The 27,431-nt window shown below is 31.9% G+C and overlaps 1 protein-coding gene across 3 annotated transcripts in view; it reads left to right on the top strand.

Moving 5' to 3' along the window:
• LOC142325852 (dipeptidyl peptidase 9) overlaps positions 1-27,431 on the top strand; it is a 92,832-nt gene that overhangs the window by 13,754 nt on the left and 51,647 nt on the right. For all 3 annotated transcript variants that reach the window (XM_075367875.1, XM_075367873.1, XM_075367874.1), the window contains exons 2-7: positions 170-400; positions 4,719-4,925; positions 7,218-7,353; positions 12,919-13,059; positions 19,727-19,832; positions 26,358-26,537. In XM_075367875.1, the coding sequence (XP_075223990.1) occupies positions 176-400; positions 4,719-4,925; positions 7,218-7,353; positions 12,919-13,059; positions 19,727-19,832; positions 26,358-26,537 (995 nt within the window). In that variant the 5' untranslated portion in view covers positions 170-175. The remainder of the gene's footprint in view (positions 1-169; positions 401-4,718; positions 4,926-7,217; positions 7,354-12,918; positions 13,060-19,726; positions 19,833-26,357; positions 26,538-27,431) is intronic.

Below are 27,431 nucleotides of genomic sequence, written 5' to 3'. Positions count from 1 at the left end.
CACCCCAGCTGTTAAGGCAAGACCTTGTATTGAGTTTTAACTTGTCTTAGAATCTGTTTAAGTTATTAATTGTAAATAACAGTGTGATAAGTTTTATTTAATATATCTAATAAGTATTTAAATCCTCAAAACATTTAAAAACATTTTTAAAATTATTTCTTTGTTGCAGTCTGTGATGGAGGACAGAGGGCCAAAAAATAGAAAAAAAACTTGGACTGAATTGAAAGCAATTGTTTGTGAACTTAGACAACAATTGTCATCCTTATCAACTGTTGTACCAACTTTCATACAGTTTCGTACACTCGGTGATGGTCGCACACGTATATTTTTCCTTAGTACACCATTAAGTAGTTGTGAAACAACACTTCTTTATGCTGATGTATCTGGTGAAGATGCAAAGGTCCATATAATTTGTTATTTCATTAATTTTACTGTTTTTATGGTGTGGTATTCCAATCCCACTTATTGGAAACACTAAATGTTAAAAAATTTCAGACATGTAAGACGTTTCAGAGAATTGGAATCCATCAGCCCTCTAACTAATATTAAAATATGCAGTACTTGTCAGTTAGCGTCCCACCTTATTTATTTTTTAATATGGGCACTGATAAAAAAAAAAATGAAACTAAAACGTTTGAAAACTTATTATTTCTCCCAAGTGCTGTAAATAATTTGTATATTTAATGTTAATTAGATGAGGTTGACTAGTTAATTAAGCATTAGGTTATGTTGATACCTAACTAATGACTCAATAAATTGAAGTTTGTATGTTGTCAACATAACTAACCAAACATTACCTATTGCCTGCTAATCTCTTCTAATTAACATTAAATAATTATAAAAATTGAAGTTTTTTTAGGTTATTTAAGTTTGTAATGGCAGTTTTGACAAAAAAAGGGGGAAAAGGGTAAAAAATGGTGGCTTCCAGCTAACTGAGGAATAAATTAGAAAGATGCTGATCGACAAGTGCCAAATATGCATGCTTTGTTAATTCAAATTATGAATTTAATGTGTTTTGCTATTAAATGCTTTATCAGACAGACATTCCTGTAACAGGTGGTAATAATGTATATAAAATTTTATTATGGTGTAAATAGCTTATACTGTACTTTATCATCTACAAAATTTAACTAAAATGGTACATTACTTATTTCATTCTTCCTTAATATTTGGTAATCTCAATATAGAAGAATTTTTAAAATTAACCTCATATACTTTAATTTAAGATGAAAATTTAGAAATTTCACCTGACTGACCTACCTTTTGCTCTAAATGAAAATTTTTCAGAGACGTGAGTGTATTTATGCGTTTGAGTATGTGATGCAGCTTATTTGAGATTTACAACTTGGCTGCTGTAATCTTAAACTTCCACAAAAAACTTCTCTTCAAAAAATTTAGACTTTGAAACCAGTTCCAAACAGTACTGTTTCTATACAGTTATATGAAAATACTAAGCTCTCCCAGCAACAGATTCTTATAGTTTCTGAAGATGCTTAATTAAAAGCAAAAAACTAGTTCAAACTCAGCTAAAGTTTTTTTCTTCAAAGTGCCCCGAGGAGATTTTTTATTAGTTTTATAATTATAAATACTTTCCATTGTGGATAACAAAATTCAAACAGTTATTTCACTATTATATCTTTCAATACCTTTTCATCTTTTCCAGGGGAATATTTGTAAATTCTTATTTACAGAGGTAGTAACATAATTTATAATTTGAAAGTGAATCCTTCATCTTTTAAATCACCAGAACTTTTGTTTATGTATATAATCAAAATTATATATATAAATTATATATTTCTTTTTTTCAGTACTTTATACCATGGTTTTCTTCAGTATATTTGATGATTATTTCCTCATCGGGTTGCTCTGTTTTTCCTACCACGTTTAGTCTGATATTTCTCTTGTGCTGTAATCTTTCCATCCAACCTTTTTTGATGACTGTCAGGTCTTTTGCATGATTCTTTCTTTTTATCTTTATGGTTCACACTTCGTTTGATGTATTTATAATAAATTTATATGCATTGCTTCTCTTTTGCTCTTCTTTCAAATTGTGACCTATGTCTTTCTAAAAAAATATGGATTGAGTTCCCAGATATCAGTCATTTGACTTGTTTGATGAATCTGTATGCCTTTTCATTCTTTGTTGATTTCTTTCATTATCTATTGTTACACCTTCAATTGTTTATTTTCATATTCTAATCTTTGTTGTACAGGTTTTATTCTCACATTTTTTTCTACACCCAAATTAATCAAATCATGATACTGGGCTCACAAACCTAACTTTTTTTTGTAATATTGAACTCCAATTTTTACTTTATCTTGTTTGTGTAAAACCTTTCAGTTCTGTACATTAACTATTTATAAAAAGTTGCCAAAGGGTCCTGTAAAAATGAGGATACATATGATTTGATTTTTATGTGAAGGAAGGGTTTGTTCCACCTTTTTCTAACTCTAGGCAAGCTGCAGATTCAAATGAATAGTGGACAGATGCAGACCTGATTTACAGGGTTTGGAATGAAATCATTTTCAGATAAGGAATCTGCTATATTACACAGGGTGATGATGCTGAACATTTGTTTATTTTACATTTGATTGAGCTTGAAAATTTACTGTACTTAAAACATATATATATATGTATATAACACATATATATATATATATATATATATATATATATATATATAACTGCTCAGTCATGAGTTGTGCTGTAATAAGTGAACACGTGTTTGTGTCTCTCGTCACAGAAATGAAACCGCATCTTGTGTTGTTTGAAAATGGTGTCCCTTGTCCGCCATTTTGACTCTTGGAAATAGAAAAGAGGCACGGAACGATATCTGGTGAATAAGGTGGCTGTGATAGTACTGAAATTTGTTTTGAGCTTAAAAATTGCTGTACTGACAGAGCAATATGGGATGGCGCATTATCGTAATGCAGAATCCAATTATCAGCAATGTTGGCACGGACACGAAGAACTCGTTTACGAAGTCTTTCTAAAATTTCTTTGTAGAATTATTGGTTAACTGTTTGTCCAGGAGGCACCCACTCTTTATGAACAATTCCCTTGGAATCGAAGAAGCACACAAGCAAGCATTTCACTTTTTACTTTGACATGCAAGCTTTTTTTGGTCTGGGTGATCCCTTTGAGTACCATTGCGAACTTTGGCGTTTTGTCTCTGGATTGTATTGAAAAAACCAACCTTCATCACCAGTGATAATACGGCTCAACAAATCTGGATTGATTTCCGTTTGCTCTAACAGATCGGCTGCCACATTTTTCCGTGTTTCTCGCTGTTGTGTGAGATTTTTGGGGATAATTTTTGCACAAATCTTTCTCATACCAAGATCTTCAGTTATTATTAGACGAACTGTTTCTCGATTGAAGTGTAGTTCTTCTACAATCATTTTCACGGATAATCTTCAATCAGATCGTACGATTTCACGCACTTTAGTCAAGTTGACATCTGTCCATGAAGTTGATGGTCGTCCACTGCAGTCTTCATCTTCAGCATTCGTTCTGCCTTCACTAAAAATTTTATGTCACCGAAAAACTTGAGCTTTTGACATAACCTCCTCTCCAAAAGCCTTCTGAAGCTTACCATAAGTTGTTGTCATGTTTTCACCCAATTTAACGCAAAAAGAAATGGCATACTGTTGCGCAATATTTTGTGGTTTCATTTCTGTGAGGAGAGACACAAACACATGCTCTCTTATTACAGCACAACTCATGACTGAGCAGTTGCATCAATGTGCCGCTTGGACTTGAAGTAGCTTATAGACCAAGGTCAAAGATTGTGCCTACGCAAGCTGCAGGGTTGCCACATCTTGCAAAGAAAAATCAGTCTCATTACTTTATTGTTGCACCTCATATATATGTAAAAGTTATATATATATATATATATATATATATATACTTTACTTTTACAGTAATTAAATATTACTTTTGTTTAATTTATATGCCTTTTTATAGAGATGAAAGATTGAAGCTAACTGAAATTAATTTTTTTTTTATTTTTATAGTTCTTAAGAAACTTTATTAAAGGTGTTTCTATACTTTATACTGTTAAGATGTTAATCTTATTAGATTACTTAATGGATTGCTTTTGTGTGGTTTTTATTTTTTAAAGCATCTTAAAAATTTCGAATATTTAAAAAAAAAATTAAGTGTCTAAAATTTGAAATTTTTTTTTAATATTTATTATTAAATAAATAATAATAATTGAAATGAAATGATATATAGCCTGATGTTATTCTAATAATAAAAGAATTTTAATGTAAAATAAATAAAAAATAGTTGAAAACTTCAGGTGAAACAAAAGAATGTACAGTATAATATTGGATTCCAAAGATCTTAGCTTTTGTACTGCAGCATTCTTGTATGTTTTTTGTGAGTCCTTTTTTTATTTTATTTTTATCAAAAGCATGTTTTCCTCCTTGCTTTCATAAAATTCCCTTTTATTTAGATTTCTACTTATTTTAAACAAAGCTAAATTTAAAAGATATAAAATAACCTTTTTAAAAATAAGCTCATTTAAAAAAATACATAAGTAAAAAGTAATGGTTTTTAAAAATGTATGTTCTTTTCAAATTAATGTAGTTAGTGACAGATTAAGAGTTCATAAGTTAATTGTACTTGTTTTCATTTGGTTTTAAATTACATTTTTTAATATAATTATTAAAACCAGATAATGAATTGTACATTATTTTATTTTGTTTTTCAGACAGATAGGATACAGTGGCATCCAGTTATTGAAGCTAATTTTCACTTCAATCTTGGTAGCAGATACTCTCGTGAAGAACAGCTTATATTGGAGCGTAAAAGACTTGCAACGTGGGGTATCACCTCTTATGAGCTACATGGTCCATCTGGTAAACTAGTTTTTCCTGCTGCTAGCACATTATTTCAGTGTGTTGATACAAGTCACATGGTAAGTATTTATTTATAGTTTGGTATAAGTAATGTATTACTTGATATAAGTTAATGAGATTTGATAATTCCTAAAAAAAAATTACAGTTTTTTTGAAGTATAGTAATGTATATTATACATATATTTGATGTAATTCAAATTTATAATGTACCTTCCTTCATTCATTGGCAAACCACAGATACCGTTACATTGAACTTTTTTTATGTTTAGAGTGTTAGTTAGTGTTAAGTAATTTAATTAACTTAATGATCAACCAATTACGAGATCAAGTGAAATTTATTTATTTATTTTAACTGTAGTTACATGCAGTATGACAGAATTGACCAATAGATCTGTGAAGTAGATTTATGTATCATATAAGGCATAAATAAAGTACGATACATAATATAGCATGCATCAGAGATGAGCCCACATTTTAAATGAAAAAACATGAGGATGTGCCCAGAGAGGTTTGTAATGATTGATGACAGTATGCAAAGCCAGGTTCATGTATTCCATCCTTTTATTATTACTGAAATCTTCTTAACTTCTTGAAATTTTATGTTCTATACTGTATGAAATAGTGACATCATTTGGATTATTGAAATATGTATGTATATTGGGTTCTGTGGCAGTTTCAAGTCGGCTAAACCAGGGAGATTGGTCTTTACAACACGGATTATAAAATCATTTGCTGCACTTTAGTGTGCTTCATTAAGGGTCAAATTTGATAAAAATATAGATTTTAGATAACTCATATATGTTTTACCCATTTATTGAGCAAATTTTAAATGTATGATATCTTTGTGAGTAGTAAAAAAAATTAAATAAAGTTACTTTTTTTAAAGGGTAATATATTTTTCCTTTGTTGTTTTTATTCATTCATTGGAATTAGAAATAAGAAGAACATTATTTCATAAAGTTTTTTTTTATATTTAAAAGTATTGAGTAAGATGCTGTTTAATACAATTAAACAAAGGAGTTGATTAAAAAAGTCATTAAAAAAATCATTAATTTATGATTGCATGAAGAATAAGGGGCAGTTTTTATGGTTCATTAGTATCATTAATGTTATTAAATTTTTACATATTTTTTGGTGAGAGTTTGGTCCCATTTTTGGATGATCATAATCAAAATTTGAGTAATAGTTCTATTGTATCTTTTATTTTATTTTGATAATGTTTTTAAAATATTAATACCCAATAAAATTTAGCTTGAGAAAAATAGAGTTCAGTTATATATAGTAAAAAAAAATACATATGTAGATACGTAAACAGTTCAGTCAATTTTGTTTCAAAATTTGGGTTTTTGTGCACATTTTAAAAATTTTTGTATTTTTTAACTTAAAGCACAACATTGTTAAGCACAGTGTTTAAATGTTTCCTTTTGATAATCCATAAAAATAAAAGTTGTGTTCAAATTATCAAACTAATCAGTATATTAATGTCAGCACATTACTCACACTACTGCTGTGAATGTGGATGTAGTATTTCATTTCAGGATTTATTGATTACAACATATGCGATTTATTTTATTAACTTGATGTATGTTTGAGTCAATCATAATGGTTGTACATAACCTGACACAAGATAAAATCATTTCCACAAATGTCATAGCTATTTTCATGCATAAAAAGAAAACTATGTCAGGCTTGTGTATGAGAAGTTAGTAGTGAAGCAGGTTTATATTTTTTCTGCACTGTGTCATATCATAACAACACTACCAAATTACAGGCGATATTCAGTCCATTTAAGTGACATCTTCACTCTGTTTACCACAGCAAAAGCTTATGTAGTAAAGAACATAATTATTCTTAGCCCAGTGTTGTCTTTGTACCTTAGGTTTATTGCATGCATCATAGACAGAACAGTTAATGTAAAGCAGCAAATTAGTGTATCCTGTTTTTGGTGTTCCTGTTCTCTATATAGAGAACTTCAATTTAGGAGAGGAAACTAAGATGGTGATTATATATTTTAAAACTGCATATTTGTAACAAGTATGAACTTCATTTATAATCGAATTTTACAAATAATTTTGACTAAGTTAATTATTAAAATTTTCAGATATTCTATTTAAAACATGGCCTGTTTAACAGATTTGACATTGGTGAATAAGAGAAAATGTACTAGATTCAAATAAGGTTTTAATGGCTAGTTAATTTATCTCATTAGATATCATTTTTCTTTCTCACTTATCGTACAAGACGAATTAACAGGATGGAAGAAACATTGTAGCATTTGTTTATTTCAAGTGTATTTTGTATTTCAAGTGTTCTAGCTATTAGCTTACTGATGACTGAATTTGTTATTCTAGAATGGCCCCTTGTTTCCTGCTGAATTAAGAACGAATTCCAATGGACCAAAATTGCTAGCTGAAATATGCCCATCCAATCCTGACCTGGTGGCATATGTATGTAATGCTGATATTTGGGTTACACATACATTAACTGGTAAGTAGTAGGCAGTTTTTTTCTGCTGTCATAATATCTTAGCTTATTTATAAATATATATTATGGAATTTTTTCTAATTTTAATCCCTAGCTAATTTAAGCAAATTGCAATGATGACATTTTTATTTGCCAAGTATTATGAAGTAGAGCCTAAACATTCAAAAAGTCTTTTAAATATAATATTGATAATGTGTTTAATTAATTATTTTAATGAACGTTTTGGTGATTGTGTAGCAATAGAAGATTCTAGTCAGAGTAAAAAAGTTTTACTTTTACTTTATCATGCTTATACCAAATAATAGTGTATGTATGTGTACATATTGTATTTTGTTATCATAAGTTCAATTTAACCATTTTGTTGCAAACTGTCAACATGTTGATTGAGACTCGGCATGCAGTTCACTATATCACGATACATCATTTCTGATCTTCATCTTACCATTACAAATAACCAACCTACATAGAATGTGCTTTAATTTTTTTACCTCATAATTTCCACATAGAACAAGCTTTAATATATGTTGCAAAAAACAAATAAATAAAAATTTAATTGGTTAATTGACAGTAAAAGTAATGGACAGCATAATTTACATTAGTATTAACTTTATAAAAGAACTGCATCTCTTTAGTTCTTCATACCTCTGGTATTTATCAACTTGTAAGTATGAACATAATTTTTAGGAAACAAAAAAAATATTATTCATAATTACAGGTTGATAAATACCAGAGGTATAAAGTAGTAAATTTTATTGGATAAATTCTCTGCTTATAGAACTTCTTACCATCAATATTTGTTTTCATCTATCCCCTCATTGATTTGTATGATATATTGTACTTCCTTTCTCTTCATGAATTTAGAAAATTTGGATGCAGAGTAACTTCCAAGAAATAAATCAATACTCACCAAACTCTTTCATCAGACACAATATGTCATAAATGTTTGTAAACTAAGCTGTTTGGAGGGTATTGAGTTTTTTGTTTGACAAACAGGATACAGCTTCAAATAAAGACACAATGATTATGTAAAAGTATTCCAAAAAACATTGTTAACATTTCGCTATCATTTCATTGAAACAAATTATATTATTATTATATTTTTTATTTTATTTTAATTTTATGAACATTATTCAGTGGAATGTTAGGGTTGTACGGTCCCGCATTGAAGATATTGGAATACTGGCGCAGGTGCAAGATGAACGTAGAAAATATAAGAATGCTAGTGATGAAGAAAGTAAAAGGAACTATCGGCAATTAAGAAATGCTATAAACAGGAAGTGCAAACTGGCGAAAGAAGAGTGGATTTAAGAAAAGTGTTCAGAAGTGGAAAGAGAAATGAACATTGGTGAAATAGACGGAGCATACAGGAAAGTTAAGGAAAATTTTGGGGTACATAAATTAAAATCTAATAATGTGTTAAACAAAGATGGTACACCAATATATAATACGAAAGGTAAAGTCGATAGATGGGTGGAATATATTGAAGAGTTATACGGAGGAAATGAATTAGAAAATGGTGTTATAGAGGAAGAAGAGGAAGTTGAGGAGGAAGAAATGGGAGAAACAATACTGAGATCTGAATTTAAGAGAGCATTAAAAGATTTAAATGGCAGAAAGGCTCCTGGAATAGACGGAATACCTGTAGAATTACTGCGCACTGCAGGTGAGGAAGCGATTGATAGATTATACAAACTGGTGTGTAATATTTATGAAAAAGGGTAATTTCCATCAGACTTCAAAATAAGTGTTATAGTCATGATATCAAAGAAAGCAGGAGCAGATAAATGTGAAGAATGCAGAACAATTAGCTTAACTAGTCATGCATAAAAAATCTTAACTTGATTTCTATACAGAAGAATTGAGAGGAGAGTGAAATAAGTGTTAGAAAACCAATTTGGTTTCAGGAAAAGTATAGGGACAAGTGAAGCAATTTTAGTGCTCAGATTAATGTAGAAGGAAGATTAAAGAAAAACAAACCAACATACTTGGCGTTTATAGACCTAGTAAAGGCATTCAATAACGTAGACTGGAATAAAATGTTCAGCATTTAAAAAAAATTAGGGTTCAAATACAGAGATAGAAGAACAATTGCTAACATGTACAGGAACCAAACAGCAACAGTAACAATTGAAGAACATAAGAAAGAAGCCGTAATAAGAAAGGGAGTCTGACAAAGATGTTCCCTATCTCCGTTACTTTTTAATCTTTACATGGAACTAGCAGTTAATGATGTTAAAGAACAATTTAGATTCGGAGTAACAGTACAAGGTGAAAAGATAAAGATGCTACGATTTGCTGATGATATAGTAATTCTAGCTGAGAGTAAAAAGGATTTAGAAGAAACAATGAACGGCATAGATGAAGTCCTACGCAAGAACTATCGCATGAAAATAAACAAGAACAAAACAAAAGTAATGAAATGTAGTAGAAATAACAAATATGGACCACTGAATGTGAAAATAGGAGGAGAAAAGATTATGGAGGTAGAAGAATTTTGTTATTTGGGAAGTAGAATTACTAAAGATGGACGAAGCAGGAGCGATATAAAATGCCGAATAGCACAAGCTAAACAAGCCTTCAGTAAGAAATATAATTTGTTTACATCAAAAATTAATTTAAATGTCAGGAAAAGATTTTTGAAAGTGTATGTTTGGAGTGTCGCTTTATATGGAAGTGAAACTTGGACAATCGGAGTATCTGAGAAGAAAAGATTAGAAGCTTTTGAAATGTGGTGCTATAGGAGAATGTTAAAAATCAGATGGGTAGATAAAGTGACAAATGAAGAGGTATTGCGGCAAATAGATGAAGAATGAAGCATTTGGAAAAATATAGTTAAAAGAAGAGACAGACTTATAGGTCACATACTAAGGCATCCTGGAATAGTCGCTTTAATATTGGAAGGACTGGTAGAAGGAAAAAATTGTGTAGGCAGGCCACATTTGGAATATGTAAAACAAATTATTAGGGATGTAGGATGTACAGGATATACTGAAATGAAACGACTAGCACTAGATAGGGAATCTTGGAGAGCTGCATCAAACCAGTCAAATGACTGAAGACAAAAAAAAAAAAAAAATTTATCATCTCTGTGGTATTAGTTTTGAGGTTTATTTTGCCTTCTTGGCTTGTTTTAGTACATTTTTATTATATGATTAGTATTACGTTTACATCTTGTGTAGTTTATTATTTCGGAGTTATTTTACCCTTTTAATAATAGCTACCAGGCGATGATAACGCCCAGGCGTTTTTTGCCCACAAACAACAAAAAAAAAACTAATGCACCTATGTTATTAAGAATGAATCTAAATATTTATGCTTTTACATAAAAATAACTTTTAGGAAAGTATGTAAATAAATAACCCTAAGTGTACGAGTGTGTTAAAAAAGTAACGAGAATTTTGAAATTTCGCATGTTATATTAGTCTGATTCTCAGGATTTTTTTATTTTGTATTTGTAAACATGCCTGAAAAGTATCTGTTCATTTTTAGCCGTATTGGTTATTTAGTCTGTTGTCAACTGTCAAAAGGATAACACGTGTTTTGGTACGACCGATGATTTATTATTTTTATAAATAATGGATCAGAGAATTTGTATTAAATTCTGCTTTAAGAATGAATTAAATTGTAATGATTTAAAAATGTAAATTATCGCTTTTGATGAGTTTGCTATGAGTAAAGTAAGAATTTATGAGTGGTGTAAGTGTTTCCAAAAAGGTCATGAAGACGTTGAAGATGAGCGCCCCGGACACCCCAGCACATCAACAACCGATGAAAACGTGGAAAAAGTGAAAGAAATGATAATGAATGATTGTCGAATCACAATTAGAGAAGTCGTTCTGATTGTTAGGATATCAATTGGCCATGCCATGAAATTTTTTCAGATGTTTTGGGTATGAAACGTGTGACAGCAAAATTTGTTCCAAAATCAATCAATCATTTGTTCTCGTCTCATCAAGCTCTTTAAAATGATATATCAAATGATCATTGGTCCCATTTGAAATTTTTGGTTTGCCCCTCACCAATTGCTGCCTGGAAATCAAAAAGTGTGAAATATACATTCATTGAAGTAGCACCTTGCAACAAGGAGGAATGCCCCAAACTGCATACAGTTATTTCAATTATAAAAAAAAATTATGGGTTTGTAAGTTACTTTTCAGCCATCTAGTATATATATATATATATATATACACGAGGTGCTACCCGAAAGTTCTGGGAATTTTACCATAAAAATAAAATAGCATACTATAACTTATAATTTCCACTGTCTCCTTCAAAGTAATCCCCTTGGGCTTCGATACAGTGATCCCAGCATTTTTCCCATGATTCCATGCATCCCTGGAAGTCTGCAGGTGTAAGTGTTCGAAGCACGTTCTGCATTTCTTCCTGAATCTCCTCAATTGTGTTAAGACGACGGCCTTTCAATTGAAATTTTATTTTCGGAAAGAGAAAAAAGTCCCATGGGGCAAGGTCAGGCGAATAGGGTGGGTGGGGAATCACTACCGTCTTTTTGGAAGCCAAGAAATTCCAAACGGCTAGCGATATGTATGCGGGCGCGTTGTTGTGGTGCAGAACCCAGCTGTTGTTACCCCACAGATCTGAAAGTTTGCGCCTAATGTTTTCACATAACCGCTTCAAAACTTCACAATAGAACATCCCATTGACAGTTTGACTAAGAGGAACAAATTCCTTATGGATAATACCTTTGATGTCGAAAAAAACAATCATCATGGACTTCATGTTGCTGTGAACTTGGCATGCTTTTTTTGGCTGCGATGAACTTGGCAACTTCTACTGCGACGACTGCTGCTTCGTTTCAGGGTCATATCCGTACACCCACGTCGCATCACCGGTTATGATGTTGGAGATGAAGTTATGATCATCTCTTGCTGAATTTTTCAATTCACAACAGACAGCTACCCGATTTTGTATCTGGTTGCTGTTCAACAGTCTCTGTATGAATTTTGCAGCGACGTGTCTCATGTTCAAATTGTCCGACAAGATGTGTAGCATGGACCCATATGACATTTGTACGATTGCACAAATATCATGGATTTTTTGCTTATGATTGCAACAATAGCCTCTTGCACTTTCGCAATGTTTTCCGGTGTTGCGCTTGTTGATGGTCTTCCTGAACACTCATCGTCATCGACTATCGTTCGTCCATCTTTGGATCATTTGTACCACAAAAAAGTTTTACTTTTACTCATAGCACTATCACCAAATGCTTCCACAAGCATGCGATGGGTTTCTGCAGCAGTTTTTTTAAGCGTGAAGCAAAATTTTATGCAGGTTCTTTGTTCTTTAAAATCTGCCATTTAGAACTTCGTCGAAGCAGTAAAACACAACGTTACATGACCGCACGAAAGTCAACAATGCAGCCTCTCATGATTCACTAAGAGTACTGTTAGCCATATCTAGCGGCAGCAGGTCGTACCAGCAATGGTACATGCGCGAAATTAAAATTCCCCGAACTTTTGGGTAGCACCTTGTGAATATATATATATATTTTTTTTTGTAATAATGTGTTTTTAGAAATAGTAATTTTATTTTTTGTTGCTGATAATCCAGGAAGCACTGAAAGGTTAACGTATGCCCACAAAGGAGGAAGGAATTTAGCTGATGATCCATTAACAGCGGGTGTTCCATCATATGTAATCCAAGAAGAATTTAATCGTTATCAGGGTTATTGGTGGCAGCCTTGTTGTCTAGGTAAATGTATTATAAATTTTCTTTTAATAAGTTGTTTTATTTTTATTTTAATCTGACTACTCTAGTAATAATTCACCATGATTCAGATTATTGCTATACATTTCAATCTTTATTTTTTTTCTAGATTAATCTGATTATTGTTTTATTCTATAAATTAAAAAAACAGTCTGTTAAACGTGTTGTACAAGGAGCAGCAGAGATGCAATATACACTGAATTGTAACAGGAGAATAAATTATTGCACAAAGCCACACATACTGCCATCTTGTAGTTTTATTTTCCTACTACTAACATTCTTAATCATTGATCCATACTCTCTCATTTTCTTATCAGTTGCCATTGATATGGAGTCGAGTATGCCTGGTATATCACCATCCGTAAAGCAATATACATTGATTTCTATCAGCTGATAAAGTGAACACTAGTGACATTTATCACCATCTAAAAACTAGTTTTAGTGATGAAACTGTTAATCAAAGTCTGTGAACCAAATATTGAAGATGAACCTCGCAGTGATTAACAAGTTTCTTTAATGATGAAAAGCACCTAAAGAAGATGGATGAAGTGATTCAAAATGATTATAGGATCCCCACTCAGATAAGCATATCAAAGGAACAAGAATACATTATTGCACAACTAAGCTACTATAAAATCTGTTTGGCATGAGTACCACAGAAATTCACAGAATAGAACAAACAACAAAAGGAATATTTTGAACAGCTTCTGAAATATTATCATGATGAGAGAGATATTCTTTTCTATATTGTGATAGAAGGTCACATTATTATGACCCAGAAGAAAAACTGCAGAGCATGGAATACCAGCTTTATGATTTCCTGCAATCAAAAAAATTAGAAACATCTTTAACAAAACACTTTTCTTGATAGTTTTCTTTGATTCCAAATAGATGTACTTGGCTGATTATCTGATATCCAGAACAGATGCAAACTCTGTGCGATACATAGATACATTTAAACACTTAGGAGACATTTATGTCATGTTTGATATCCACTCAACTGATAATTCTGCAACACGATAATGCTTGGCCACACACATAGCATGCAAAATGGCAAGGCTCTTGTGAATTTGGAATTTGTACCTAAACTACAGCCGCCATATTCACCAAAAGAAGGATATTAAGGGTTAGATACGTTACATTTGTAACGTATTTAATGCTTGATTCTATCGTGTGGTTAAGGAACTTTTCTTACCTTTTATTCTTTAATCTTTGTAAAGATATCAGCCCTCTGTGGAGCTAGGCTGTTGTGGTTGATAGCTTGATAAGGAGAGAAAAGAAAGAAAACATGCAAACACTGCTGGAATGATAGAAGAAGCGTGTTGGAAGATAAGATCTTCTTGACTAAAGTCAGAAGTTAAAAGTAAGATTGTTGTCATAACAACTCAGTTTATTACAGTATTCTTCCCTCTGGTTCCAATTGGAAGAAAACTGGAATAGAAAAAATAAATGATGGAGGAAACCTGGAAGTAGTAGAAAGCATTTGCTAATTATAAAGTGAAATAATGACACATATAATAAATTGTTCAAGAATACCTCCTCTGAAGGACAATTTTTGCTTTAAATTGCATATGCTACGCAGTTCCATAGGTAATGTTTTTAATAAAATGTATTAACAGTTGGGAACTTTTATTTACAGCTGTAAATTTTCTAAACAGCTTTTATACACTATTTTGTATATGAAAAAAATTCAAGATAGAACAAGCTTTATAACAAGATAATGTATAGAATTTTCATGAACTTCCACTGGTGAGTTACGAGCTTCTAAAACCAGGCTTCATTATTTTATAGTATGTACTATACAACTGAAATACGAGGGTTATTTTTTTCAAGGTCCGATTGGTCACGAAATTAAAACCACAATGAAAATAAAATAACATACATTTTAGCGAAACAAGCGAAACATAGTTTCGCTATTTCTCTACATAGTCGCCACTTTGATTTAGACATTTGTCGTAGCGTGGTACCAACTTTCCAATACCCTCATCATAGAACGGAGCCGCCTGTGTTTACAGCCATGTTTCTACGCTGGTCTGCAGCTCGATGTCTGTGCCAAAATGTTGTCCTCCTAGCCAGCGTTTCATGTGAACAAAGAGGTGAAAATCGGATGGAGCCAAGTCCGGGCTGTATGGTGGGTGATCAAACACTTCCTAACGAAAATGGTGCAGGAGCTTCTTTGTTACAGCTGCAGTGTACGGCCGAGCATTGTCATGGAGGAAGACAATGCCTGATGATAACATTCCTCTCCGCTTATTCTGAATTGCCCTTCGTAGACATGGAAGAGTCATGCAGTAAGTGGCTGCAGTGATGGTCGTTCCACATTCCATGAATACCACCAAGAGAACTCCATTCCGGTCCCAGAACACAGTAGCCAAACACTTTCTGTTAGAGAAGGTTCGCTTGAACTTTTTTGGTTTACTGGAGGAGTGAGAATGCATCTGCTGTTTGGATTGTTCTTTTGTTTCTTCAGTTTTGAAATGGACCCATGTCTCGTCCCCTGTGACAATTTTGTTCAAAAAATCTTCTCCTTCATTGTGGCCGCGCTGGAGAAACGTTAGGGAGGCGTCCATTCTCATTGTTTTGTGATGGTCGGACAGCATCTTGGGAACCCATCTTGCATACATCTTGCGGTACTGAAGTCTCTGACTCACAATGGTGTAGAGAGCTGACCTTGAAATTTCAGGAAACGAATCACTCAATACAGAAATTGTGAACCGACAATTTTCTCGAATTGCCTCATCAACTCGCTCAACGAGATCATCGGTTGACACTCGCTTCCTTCCCTGACCATCATGAACATCTGTACGTGCTGCTTTAAAGTTCCTACACCATTGTCACACTTTGTCACACTTTGCTGTCACTCACTGAAGTTACACCGTACACATTACTTACTCATCTATGAATTTCAGCTGCATTACACCCCTCAGCCTGAAGAAGTGAATTACCGCACGCACTTCACACTTGGCTGGAGATGCTATTGTTGTAGACATGTTTACATGCTAGCTGCCTGTTCAGAACTAAACGAAGTGACGCAGTGAGATTGAAGGCCAACTAGAGACGCTGTGCAACACATATGCGCTAAGATTCATCCCATTTTTGCATGGGCTTTTATTTCGTGACCGATCAGACGTTGAAAAAAAATAACCCTTGTATTTAAGATTCAGGTTTAAGATTCAGATTTTTTTGTTTTAATATTATGTTATTATTTCTCAAAATATTCTCTGAAATTATAAAATACAGAATTTATATATATATATATATATATATATATATATATATATATATATATATGTACGTGTAAAGACTGTGTATTAGATTTTTTTATTAAAAAAATAAAGAAATTTTTATTTTATTCATGTATTGAGCACTTTGTCTAGATTATTAATAATTTAGATAAAATTTTATTTAATATAATTTTTATTATTTATTAATTTAGATTTTTTTGTCTTCAGTCATTTGACTGGTTTGATGCAGCTCTCCAAGATTTCTTGTCTAGTGCTAGTCATTTCATTTCGGTATACCCCCTATATCCTACATCCCTAACAATTTGTTTTACATATTCCAAACGTTGCCTGCCTACACAATTTTTTCCTTCTACCTGTGCCTCCAATATTAAAGCAACTATTACAGGATGCCTCAATATATGGCCTATAAGTCTGTCTCTTCTTTTAGCTATATTTATCCAAATGCTTCTTTCTTCATCTATTTGCCGCAATACCTCTTGATTTGTCACTTTATCCACCAATCTGATTTTTAACATTCTCCTATAGCACCACATTTTAAAAGCTTCTAATCTTTTCTTCTCAGATACTTCGATTGTCCAAGTTTACCTTCCATATAAAGCGACACTCCAAACATATACTTTCAAAAATCTTTTCCTGACATTTAAATTAATTTTTGATGTAAACAAATTATATTTCTTACTGAAGGCTTGTTTAGCTTGTGCTATTCGGCATTTTATATCGCTCCTGCTTCGTCCATCTTTAGTAATTCTACTTCCCAAATAATAAAATTCTTCTACTTCCATATTTTTTCTCCTCCTATTTTCACATTCAGTGGTCCATCTTTGTTATTTCTACTACATTTCATTACTTTTGTTTTGTTCTTGTTTATTTTCATGCGATAGTTCTTGCGTAGGATTTCATCTATGCCGTTCATTGTTTCTTCTAAATCCTTTTTACTCTCGGCTAGAATTACTATATCATCAGCAAATCAGAGCATCTTTATCTTTTCACTTTGTACTGTTACTCCGAATCTAAATTGTTCTTTAACATCATTAACTGTTAGTTCCATGTAAAGATTAAAAAGTAACGGGGATAGGGAACATCATTTCTGGACTCCCTTTCTTATTACGGCTTCTTTCTTATGTTCTTCAATTATTACTGTTGCTGTTTGGTTCCTGTACATGTTAGCAATTGTTCTTCTATCTCTGTATTTGAACCCTAATTTTTTTTAAATGCTGAACATTTTATTCCAGTCTACGTTATTGAATGCCTTTACTAGGTCTATAAATGCCAAGTATGTTGGTTTGTTTTTCTTTAATCTTCCTTCTACTATTAATCTGAAAATTTTCCTTAGCATTCCTGTATGCTCCGTCTATTTTACCAATGTTCATTTCTCTTTCCACTTCTGAACACTTTTCTTTAATCCACTCTTCTTTCGCCAGTTTGCACTTCCTGTTTATAGCATTTCTTAATTGTCGTTTGTTCCTTTTATTTTCTTCATCACTAGCATTCTTATATTTTCTACGTTCATCCATCAGCTGCAATATATCATCTGAAACCGAAGGTTTTCTACCAGTTCTCTTTATTCCGCCTAAGTTTGCTTCTGGTGATTTAAGAATTTCCTTTTTAACATTCTCCCCTTCTTCTTCTACATTTTCTACCTTATCTTTTTTACTCACACCTCTTGCGATGTCCTCCTCAAAAATCTTCTTTACCTCCTCTTCCTCAAGCTTCTCTAAATTCCACCGATTCATCTGACACCTTTTCTTCAGGCTTTTAAACCCCAATCTACATTTCATTATCACTAAATTATGGTCGCTATCAATGTCTGCTCCAGGGTAAGTTTTGCAGTCAACGAGTTGATTTCTAAATCTTTGCTTAACCATGATATAATCTGTCTGATACCTTGCAGTATTGCCTGGCTTTTTCCAAGTGTATATTCTTCTATTATGGTTTTTAAACTGGGTGTTGGGAATTACTAAATTATACTTCGTGCAAAACTCTATAACTTGGTCTCATCTTTCATTCCTTTTGCCCAGCTCGTAATTCACCCCTATATTTCCTTCCTTGCCCTTTTCAATGCTTACACTCCAATCTCCAACTATTATTATTAAATTTTCATCTCCTTTTATGTGTTTAATTGCTTTGTCAATTTCTTTGTATACACACTCTACCTCATCATCATCATCATGGGCGCTTGTAGACATATAGACGTTAACAATCGTTGTCGGTTTAGGTTTTGATTTTATCCTTATTACAATGATTCTATCGCTATGCATTTTGAAATACTCTACTCACTTCCCTATCTTCTTGTTCATTACGAAACCTACTCCTGCCTGCCCATTATTTGAAGCTGAGTTAATTATTCTAAAATCACCTAGCTAAAAGTCATTTTCCTCTTCCCACCAAACCTCACTAATTCCTACTACATCAACATTTATCCTATACTTTTCCCTCTTTAAATTTTCTAACCTACCAACCTTTTTTAAACTTCTAACATTCCATGCTCCGACTCGTAGAATGTTATTTTTTAATTTTCTGGTGACCCCTTCCTTAGTAGTCCCCACCCGGAGATCCGAACAGGGGACTAGTTTACCTCCGGAATATTTTACCAAGGAAGGCGTCTCCATCATTGCTATATGAAAATGCAGAGAGCTGCATCTTCTGGGGAAAAAAAGCAGCTGTAGTTTTCCATTGCTTTCAGTTGCGCAGTACTCAGAGGACTGAGTGATGATATGGTCATTTAAGTCGTCCTGACCTGTGCCGTTAAAAACTATTAGTCTGGCTCTCAACAGATACCTCTCCAATATGGTTGCACCTTCAGTCCAGCTACTCTGTATCACTGAGCACTCAAGCCCCCTCACCAACGGCAAGGTCTCATGATTCATAGAGGGAGTAATTTAGATTATAATATTAAATTATTTTACTAAATTAATTCTTTTAAGATTCATATTATTCTTCTTTACCGTTAAATAATATTTAAATTCTATTAAATAAACCAGTTAGTACAGAATATTGAGATAAGAATGAAAATATTTCTTAAGTAATGAAAATTGTGTACACGATTTTCATTTGGTATTTTTATATTACTTTTATTATGCAATAACAGAATTATTTCAATCATCGCTGAAGATGTAAGACCCCACAAAATTACTTTCATGAAAAATTAAGGTAAGATATGTCTTATCTCAATATTCTGTGTATATACCTAGTATATATACTAGTATATATATATATATATATATATATATATATATATATATATATATATATAAATAATTTATTGCTAGTATTCCCTGTATAGTAGAAAGGGATTGGTTTAATTATTTCTAGTTTACATGAGTTTTAAATGATTCAGGTTTTTTGGTTAAACAAGATATATTTATAGTATATGTAATATGCTTTTGTTTCTCTTTTATTATTTACAGATGGTATTTATAGAATATTATATGAAGAAACAGATGAAAGTGAAGTTAAATTGTATAGTTTTCCATCAACAAATGCTCATGTAAATGGTGAATTAGAACAATACAGGTGTGTTAATTTTGTTATTTTGATATTTCAATTTATATATATATTTTCACGTGTTTGTGGCTCAATCAGCATATTGAGAGATTGACAATTGAAAATATTTATATAATTACAATTTATTAGTTAAAGAACTTAAGTAAAACAAGATAAATCAATAATAATGACAATACTAATAATAATAATGTGACAATAATAAACAACAACTCACAATAATAATTAGAATAATGACAATAGTAAATAAATGAACAATGATCATAGTAATCACAACAACAACAACAACAATAATAATAATAAACAGTGATTACATACGAAACAGAATTTAAAGTAATCACTAGAATTCAGTTCCATTGACAAAAGACATAGCATGACTGCTAGTCTTAACACTTTTAACCACTATTCTTGCATTAACAACAATAGTACAATAGAAAAAGACAAGTATAAAGTTCTTTCATTCAAATACCTGTGCTGTTGATAAATTAAACTACCCTGACAGTTTATGAATGAAATTTAGTTCATTAACTCTTTCATTTACAGTCCTACAGTAACTCACCAAGCCATTTCTTGTTTTCATGTTCTGGAAATACTTGTGACATTACCTTAATAGCGCTGAGAACTTAATTCACTAGAAATTTGCTTCTTCACTGACCTCCTCACAGAATAGTCTTGCAGACTGAAAATGTAATGTCTCGCCTAGACTGATTTTGTAAAACTCACATCTCGCAGACTGACATCATAACAACTCACTTCACAGAACTGACTTATAACCAGTCTTCCCCGGAGTATTTATACTCCTATTCTTTTTATCTGCTGGACTGGACCCAACTCAAAGTGAGACTGATCATCCGCCCTCACATTTTCCCATGAAATTCCAGACCTTGGTCTGGTAACTCTTCTAACGGAACGAACATCTGTTTAGGTGTGTCAGTGGGCAGTATTACAAAAGATGATTGATAATCATAGGTCTTATTCATAAATAGGTCTTTTACCCCTTTCTGGATTCCTCCCGTTATTATATTTTCTACTACTTTCTTTATTGGTAGGAATCCATTACTCAGGTCCATTATACCAGTCTTGTTACAATACGGTTGATAGGAACAATAAGGTTGATAGGAATCAACCTTATCATATCTTTTTCCTAGATAACACCACTCAGTTTGAGAATCTTTTATTTTCACAGATATTTTATTATATAGATGTCATTATTTAATTACTTTTATCTTATTTGGCATGGTTGAAAGCTCCTTTCTGTATCTATAAAACATAAAACTTATTTGTTTCCCTCTTGTTACATCTATGTGCTAATCATTCACATCTATGTGCTTCATAGTATATTTTTTTGGGTACTCCATATTACTTTTTATCATTTAGCCCTATAAATTTTTTGGTTTTAACTTTTTGTGTTTATTTCTTCTTAAAATCGTGTGAGATCATTTTGCACACTGTTGTTTGAAAACTCCCTGAGGAAAGAATTTAGTGATGTGAGATCTAGGGACTTGGAGAATTGTAATCCTTTGAGAATTAGATGGTCGTCAAAATGTTTGTGGTTTTAGCTGCTGTGGGTATTATGACATTGCTTTGTCTGTAATGTCTTCAGGCTCTAAGAAATAAATAAACTTAGTTTGGATTCTTGTAGACTTGTTTATTTATAGTATTTTTAAAAACTCAGTTCAATGAAATAGTCCATTAATGCCAATTTTTCATGATATAAAGGTGATTCTTAGTATGCATGGATTTACGTTGTATGTATGGATTTACTTGCTTTAAATGTTAAAAATTCAGTTTGGTTAAAGATTAGAGCTATCAAAAGATGTTATGTAAAATGTAGACAGAACTGAGGTGTGAACCCACCACCGGGTTGGTCTAGTGGTGAACGCGTCTTCCCAAATCAGCTGATTTGGAAGTCGAGAGTTCCAGCGTTCAAGTCCTAGTACAGTTATTTTAACACAGATTTGAATACTAGATCCTGGATACCGGTGTTCTTTGGTGGTTGGGTTTCAATTAACCACACATCTCAGGAATGATTGAACTGAGACTGTACAAGACTACACTTCATTTACACGCATACATCTCATCCTCTGAAGTATTATCTGAAAGTTAGTTACCGGAGGCTAAACAGAAAAAAAAGGAAAAAAAAGAACTGAGGTGTGAACTAGATTAAGTTATAAGATAACAATTTGTTATTTTCAGTACTGAACAAAGTTGGGATGCTCATTGCACTGCCCAACTATGTGTTAACAAAATTTATGTAATTTATTATGAATCGATTGACAATTACTAATAAGCAGAAGTAATGAACCAAGATGTTAACATTTTGTAAGTAATATACTTTAATTTAATAATTACAGTAATCATCTGTATGAACTTTTAATATGGTATCTACTTAGTTTTAATGCATTTTGGAACTCTGTTCCTTTCCCAAAAATTACTCACTGGAGGTCATCACATCAAGATAAAATGAAAAACAAAAAACAAACATACACATACATACACAAAATCATAACACAATCAACAAAACCATACATAAACAAAACATGTGCATACCATCGTCCACATAGAGCAACTGAGAAACTCGTGCAGTGCAGCCACTGCTATTGCCTGCTGCCATCCTCTAATTTTATTGCCATATCATAAATCAAATTAGGCTGGAAATTTAAACGATCGCATTCAATACATGAATTGAACTATTTTTTGTGCTTTATAAATCTCATATTCCTAGAGCACATATATGCAGTAGTAGAAAATTGGTTTCGAAATCAGAGTACATATTAGACTATGATGTTTAATGTGGGACACATAGTTAGATTTATTAGAAATACAATTATGGTTAAGTAATTGTTCTTTGAAACATTTAATAAAATGTCTTCTTGTCTGGCCTGTATAAAAATATTTGCAGTCATTGCGTTTAATCTTATAAATTCCTGATTTTAACTGTATAAGTTTTTTGTCTAGGTTTCAGCATTTTCTTTAAATTGTTAATGGTACAGAAAGAGATACTTATATTTAATTTCTTAAATACATTAGTTTGGATGCCAGTAGAACATCACCATTTTCTGTTAATTTGAATGTTTCTTTAATTTTCACTTTTGGTGGTTTTATCCAGTTTTTCTTATGCTTCCTGAAAATCCTGTCTATAAAGAAGTATTATAACCATTCACTATAGCTAAAAGCTTAATTGTATCCAGCTCATTCTAATAATTGATCTCATTGAGTGGAACTGTTGCAAGTCTTTGAATAAAGCTTTTGTACACTTTCTTTTTGAGAGAATGGGTGGAGGGAATCTGTGGATCATAGCATCAGTTTGGGCTTTCTGTAGATTTTGTATTGTAACTCGTTCAGTCTAATCACTGTGAAGTCTAGAAAATTTAATGTCCTGTCTGATTCCATTTCAAGAGTGAATTGAATTTGATTATTAATGTTCATATAAGTTTTTAAATTTTCTATTTGCCAAATTGTTCCATTAAATATGATAAAGTATTGTCTAGGTAACAAGAGTAACTTATGTTCTTGTGTGATTTATTTTCTTCAGTTAACAGGTGTTTATTTTCAAATTCATTTAAATAAATATCCATCAGTAATCCTGTCTTACAATCCCATTGTCAGTCCTTTCTCCTTGATGGAAAAATTGTTATCAAATGTAAAATAGTTCAAACTGAGTAAAATATCTAGTACAGTATCAATTCATTAATGGCATGGGGCCCCAATATTTTAGCTTAGACAAGTCGATTCTGCAGGTTAGCTATGGTTTCTTTGGCAGGAACATAAGAAGGGTTACCTACATTGAAAGACATGATCTTGTAGGCATGCTGCACTTTAATGTTTTTACTATATTAATGAAATCATCACTACAATTTATTCTTTAAACTATGTTTGTGTTCGAGAACAATGCTACTCTTATGGTGGTTGTCAGGGTTTTAGCTTTTTTGTATCTCAGAGTCATCATGAGATTTACAAGGGGTCTAATAATTATTTCTTTTTTATGGTTCTCTGGAAGACCCATAAACTGAAGCACATGAACATTAATAGGCTTTAATCTGTCTTGTGCTATCACAAAATAGATGAGTGCAAGTGTTGATGATCTTATCCAGGGCTTCACACATATTAGTGGGATCTGTATGTAACATTTTTATGTTACTATCAATGATAAAATTGTCAACCTTCAATTTATATTCATTCATAATCATTATAACTAGGGTATTACCTTTATTGGCTTTGGTTATGATGACATTGTTACCATTGATCTTATATTTGAATTGTTTTAAGATCTTTATTTCTTTCATCCCATTTGAAATAAGTGGGATGATTGAACTAGTAAAAATAATCATTTTTACTAGTTTTATTGAGATAATATTAACTCTGTTTGTCATCAATAGTCTAAAAATGGTGTCCTTCCATCAGTGACTTTAATTTCAGAAGTATGAAAAAAATTACAAGGAACCAGGTCTGGCTGAGGAAGGACAGTTATTTGATTTTTGGCACAAAGATGAGTGTACAATCACATTGTTGTGTTGAAGGAACCATGAATTGTTTCACTACAACTCTGATCACTTTTTCAGATTTTTTTCACGTAACCATTGTAAAAATGCCTTGATAGTACGCACAGTTCACTGTTTCACCTTGAAGCAAGAATTCAAAATGCACAATTCCATTAAAATCAAAAAAACAGAGAGTATCACTTTGACATTGGATTGTGACTGACATGCTTTCTTGGGGCGTGGAGATCCTTTGCCAGTCTCCACTTTGATGATTTAACCTTTGTCTCATTGTCATAGCCATAAACCCAGCTTTCGTTTCCCTTATGATCCTTTGCATGAATATTTCTTTGTCATCAGCTTGTTTAAGAAGTTGCTGACAAACATCCACTTGATGTTCTTTCTGTTCAGTCAGCAAATGAGGAACAAACTTTGCTGCAACTCGATGCATGTTCAATATTTCAATCAAAAAGTCACGGCATGATCCAGTTGAGATGCTAACTTCTTCTGCAAGTTCTCTGACAGTCAATCGGTGACTCGTATGTACCAGATTGTTGATTTTCTGAACACGTGTAACATTAATTGAAGTCAAAGGCCTTCCAGGTCAAGAGTCATCTTCAATTGACTGACAACCACTTTTAAATCGTGGAAACCATTCGTAATATTGCATATGACCCAGAGCATCATCTCTGTAAGCTTGTTACAAAAGTTGAAATGTTACTGTGAAAATTTTCCCCAGTTTCATGCAAAATTTTATGTTGTATCTTGCTCCCAAAATCGCACATTACAAGAATCGCTACTAACACTTAAACATATTGCACTCAAATAACAGCATGAAAACTAAATGATTTAAGAATACGTGATTACAGAGAAAATTATGCAGAACACAATGCTGCCAACTGTACATCTTCATTGGCACATTATTAAAACTGTTTGGTTATTTTCTGAACAGACCTCATATATCATTTTGTTATGTGAATTTAGGTCGTGACATTATAACTGTTTTTGCATTAACTACTTCTTTAAAATTACTTATTCCTTTTTCATTAGGAAATTTAAGTTAAACCTTTACCTTAATTAAAAAAATTTAGGTTAAAAAAAGTTTTAAATTAAATTCTAAAGTGATTTAAACCTTTATTATGAAGTTTCAATTCGTTAATGCCCAATTTTATAGATGTTAAATTAAAAACTCTTTCATAAAGGTTATGTTGAAAATTAACCTTATCAACCAACTGTTGTTTATTTTTAAGATTACGAATTTTATTATCTTGTGTATTGTGGATATGTTGTAGGACTCCAGCAATGTTTGCATTGACATGCTGTACTATGTTGTATATCATGGATGGATGTATTCCATTAAGTAATAACATATGGGCCTTGTAAAATGCTTCATTAATTTAGGGGTTTTTTTTAATAGAATCTTATTTCCTCTTATCCAAATTATTTATGCTTGTTCTTGAGTAATTTTTGTACCTTCAATGTATTGATGACTTTAATTTAACGTACTTTGGTATTGTTTTATTTAACAAGCAATTCTTGTTAAACTTAATATATAAGTTTACCATAAACAATCTTAATATTTTGGTATTTAAATACAATCTGTATTTGGCCAGCTCTACACAGAGATGCCAGAAGATGGTGGCAGGCAGTAGCAGTGGCTGCACTGCATGAGTTCGTCAGTCACTCTATCTGGTGAACTGTGTGCAGACGTTGCATTTGTGTGTTGCTTTGTTGTTTTAGTTGATTGCATTATGACTGTGTATGTTAGTTCTTCATTTTTCATTTTATCTTGATGTGATGATCTCCAGTGAGTGATTTTCTGAAGATGGAACAGAGTTCTGAAATGCATTAAAAGTAAGTGGACATCGTATTAAAAGTTCACATAGACGGATATAATTATAATTATTAAATTAATTATCAATTATGACTTGGATACATTCAGGTCAATTTACACTGATTTTTTTTTATTATTAGGTATAATTGTAGGTTATGGTTTATATCTTATCTATATTAAATGTATACTTCTACTAATTACACATAATTTATTGTTGTGATTCAGGTTTCCATGTGCAGGATCGCCTAATGCTCGATCAAATCTTAAACTTTTACAATTTCAGTTGAATGAAAATTTTCAAATTACTAATGTACAAACACTTGTTTTACACCCAAGGCCACTTTTTTCTATTTTCTGTGAATTAGAGTATCTTGTTAGAGTCGGCTGGATGCCTGATGGAGAAAAGTAAGTTAATATTTTTATATTTAATGTATAAATTTATCCGAATTCTTATACTTAAATTTTTTGCATTATTAATAAGTTTTATCACATTACAGTTTTTTTTTGCACTGGCAACCAGTACAAAAAAAAACACCAAGTACAATGTACTTAGAATTAACACCAGTGCATGTTTGAAAAATTGTTTTTAAAACTTAAGTTTTTAAAAAATAATTTGTGAGTGAGCCATATTTTTAGAATCATGGCCCTATAAAAGATTTACTTCTTTCTGACAGTTTATAAATAATTATCAAATCACTTTCATAAATGGAGAATTAAATGTACAGGTTAAGTGTAGAAATTGGATAAAACAAAAGATTTGCACTAAAGTAGCATCAAGACAACCATTTAATAAAGCAGTTTAAAACAGTTGTTTGACTGGGTTTAGCAAGGGTTAACCAACTTTCTTGCAGCTGATAGTTTTATTAAACAGTTGTGTTTTGTTTTATAGTTTTATAAAGACAACATCTGCTGATTGTTGGGAAACAGCATTAAACAAACTATCTTGTATATATACTCATGACATGATAAGACCATAAAATTACTAACATTGAATGCTGTTCATAGGGTGGTGCTGTTGTAAATTTAAGGTGAAGATCATGGAATTGTATTACTGTTGTTTAAAAAATTTACTTTTTGTCATTTAAAGATGGGTTTTTGGTAACTAATAATATAAGTTACATGATTGGTTACCTTATTAAAGGCAGTTACATCTTACTGTGATGCAATTGTAACTCTCCATTTTGAAAAAAGGGTTTCCCTGCCTCATTTATTTTTGCTGTGGCTGTTACTCCACACCAAATAAACACATGTGTATTGTCAAACATTTGGTATTTAACCCTGTTATTGATAGTATCATCT

Source organism: Lycorma delicatula, chromosome 5, assembly GCF_047948215.1.
Source record: "Lycorma delicatula isolate Av1 chromosome 5, ASM4794821v1, whole genome shotgun sequence".
Taxonomy (NCBI): Eukaryota; Metazoa; Arthropoda; class Insecta; order Hemiptera; family Fulgoridae; genus Lycorma; species Lycorma delicatula.
Note: the sequence above shows the minus strand (reverse complement) of the source record. Positions and strands in the feature narration are given on the sequence as shown.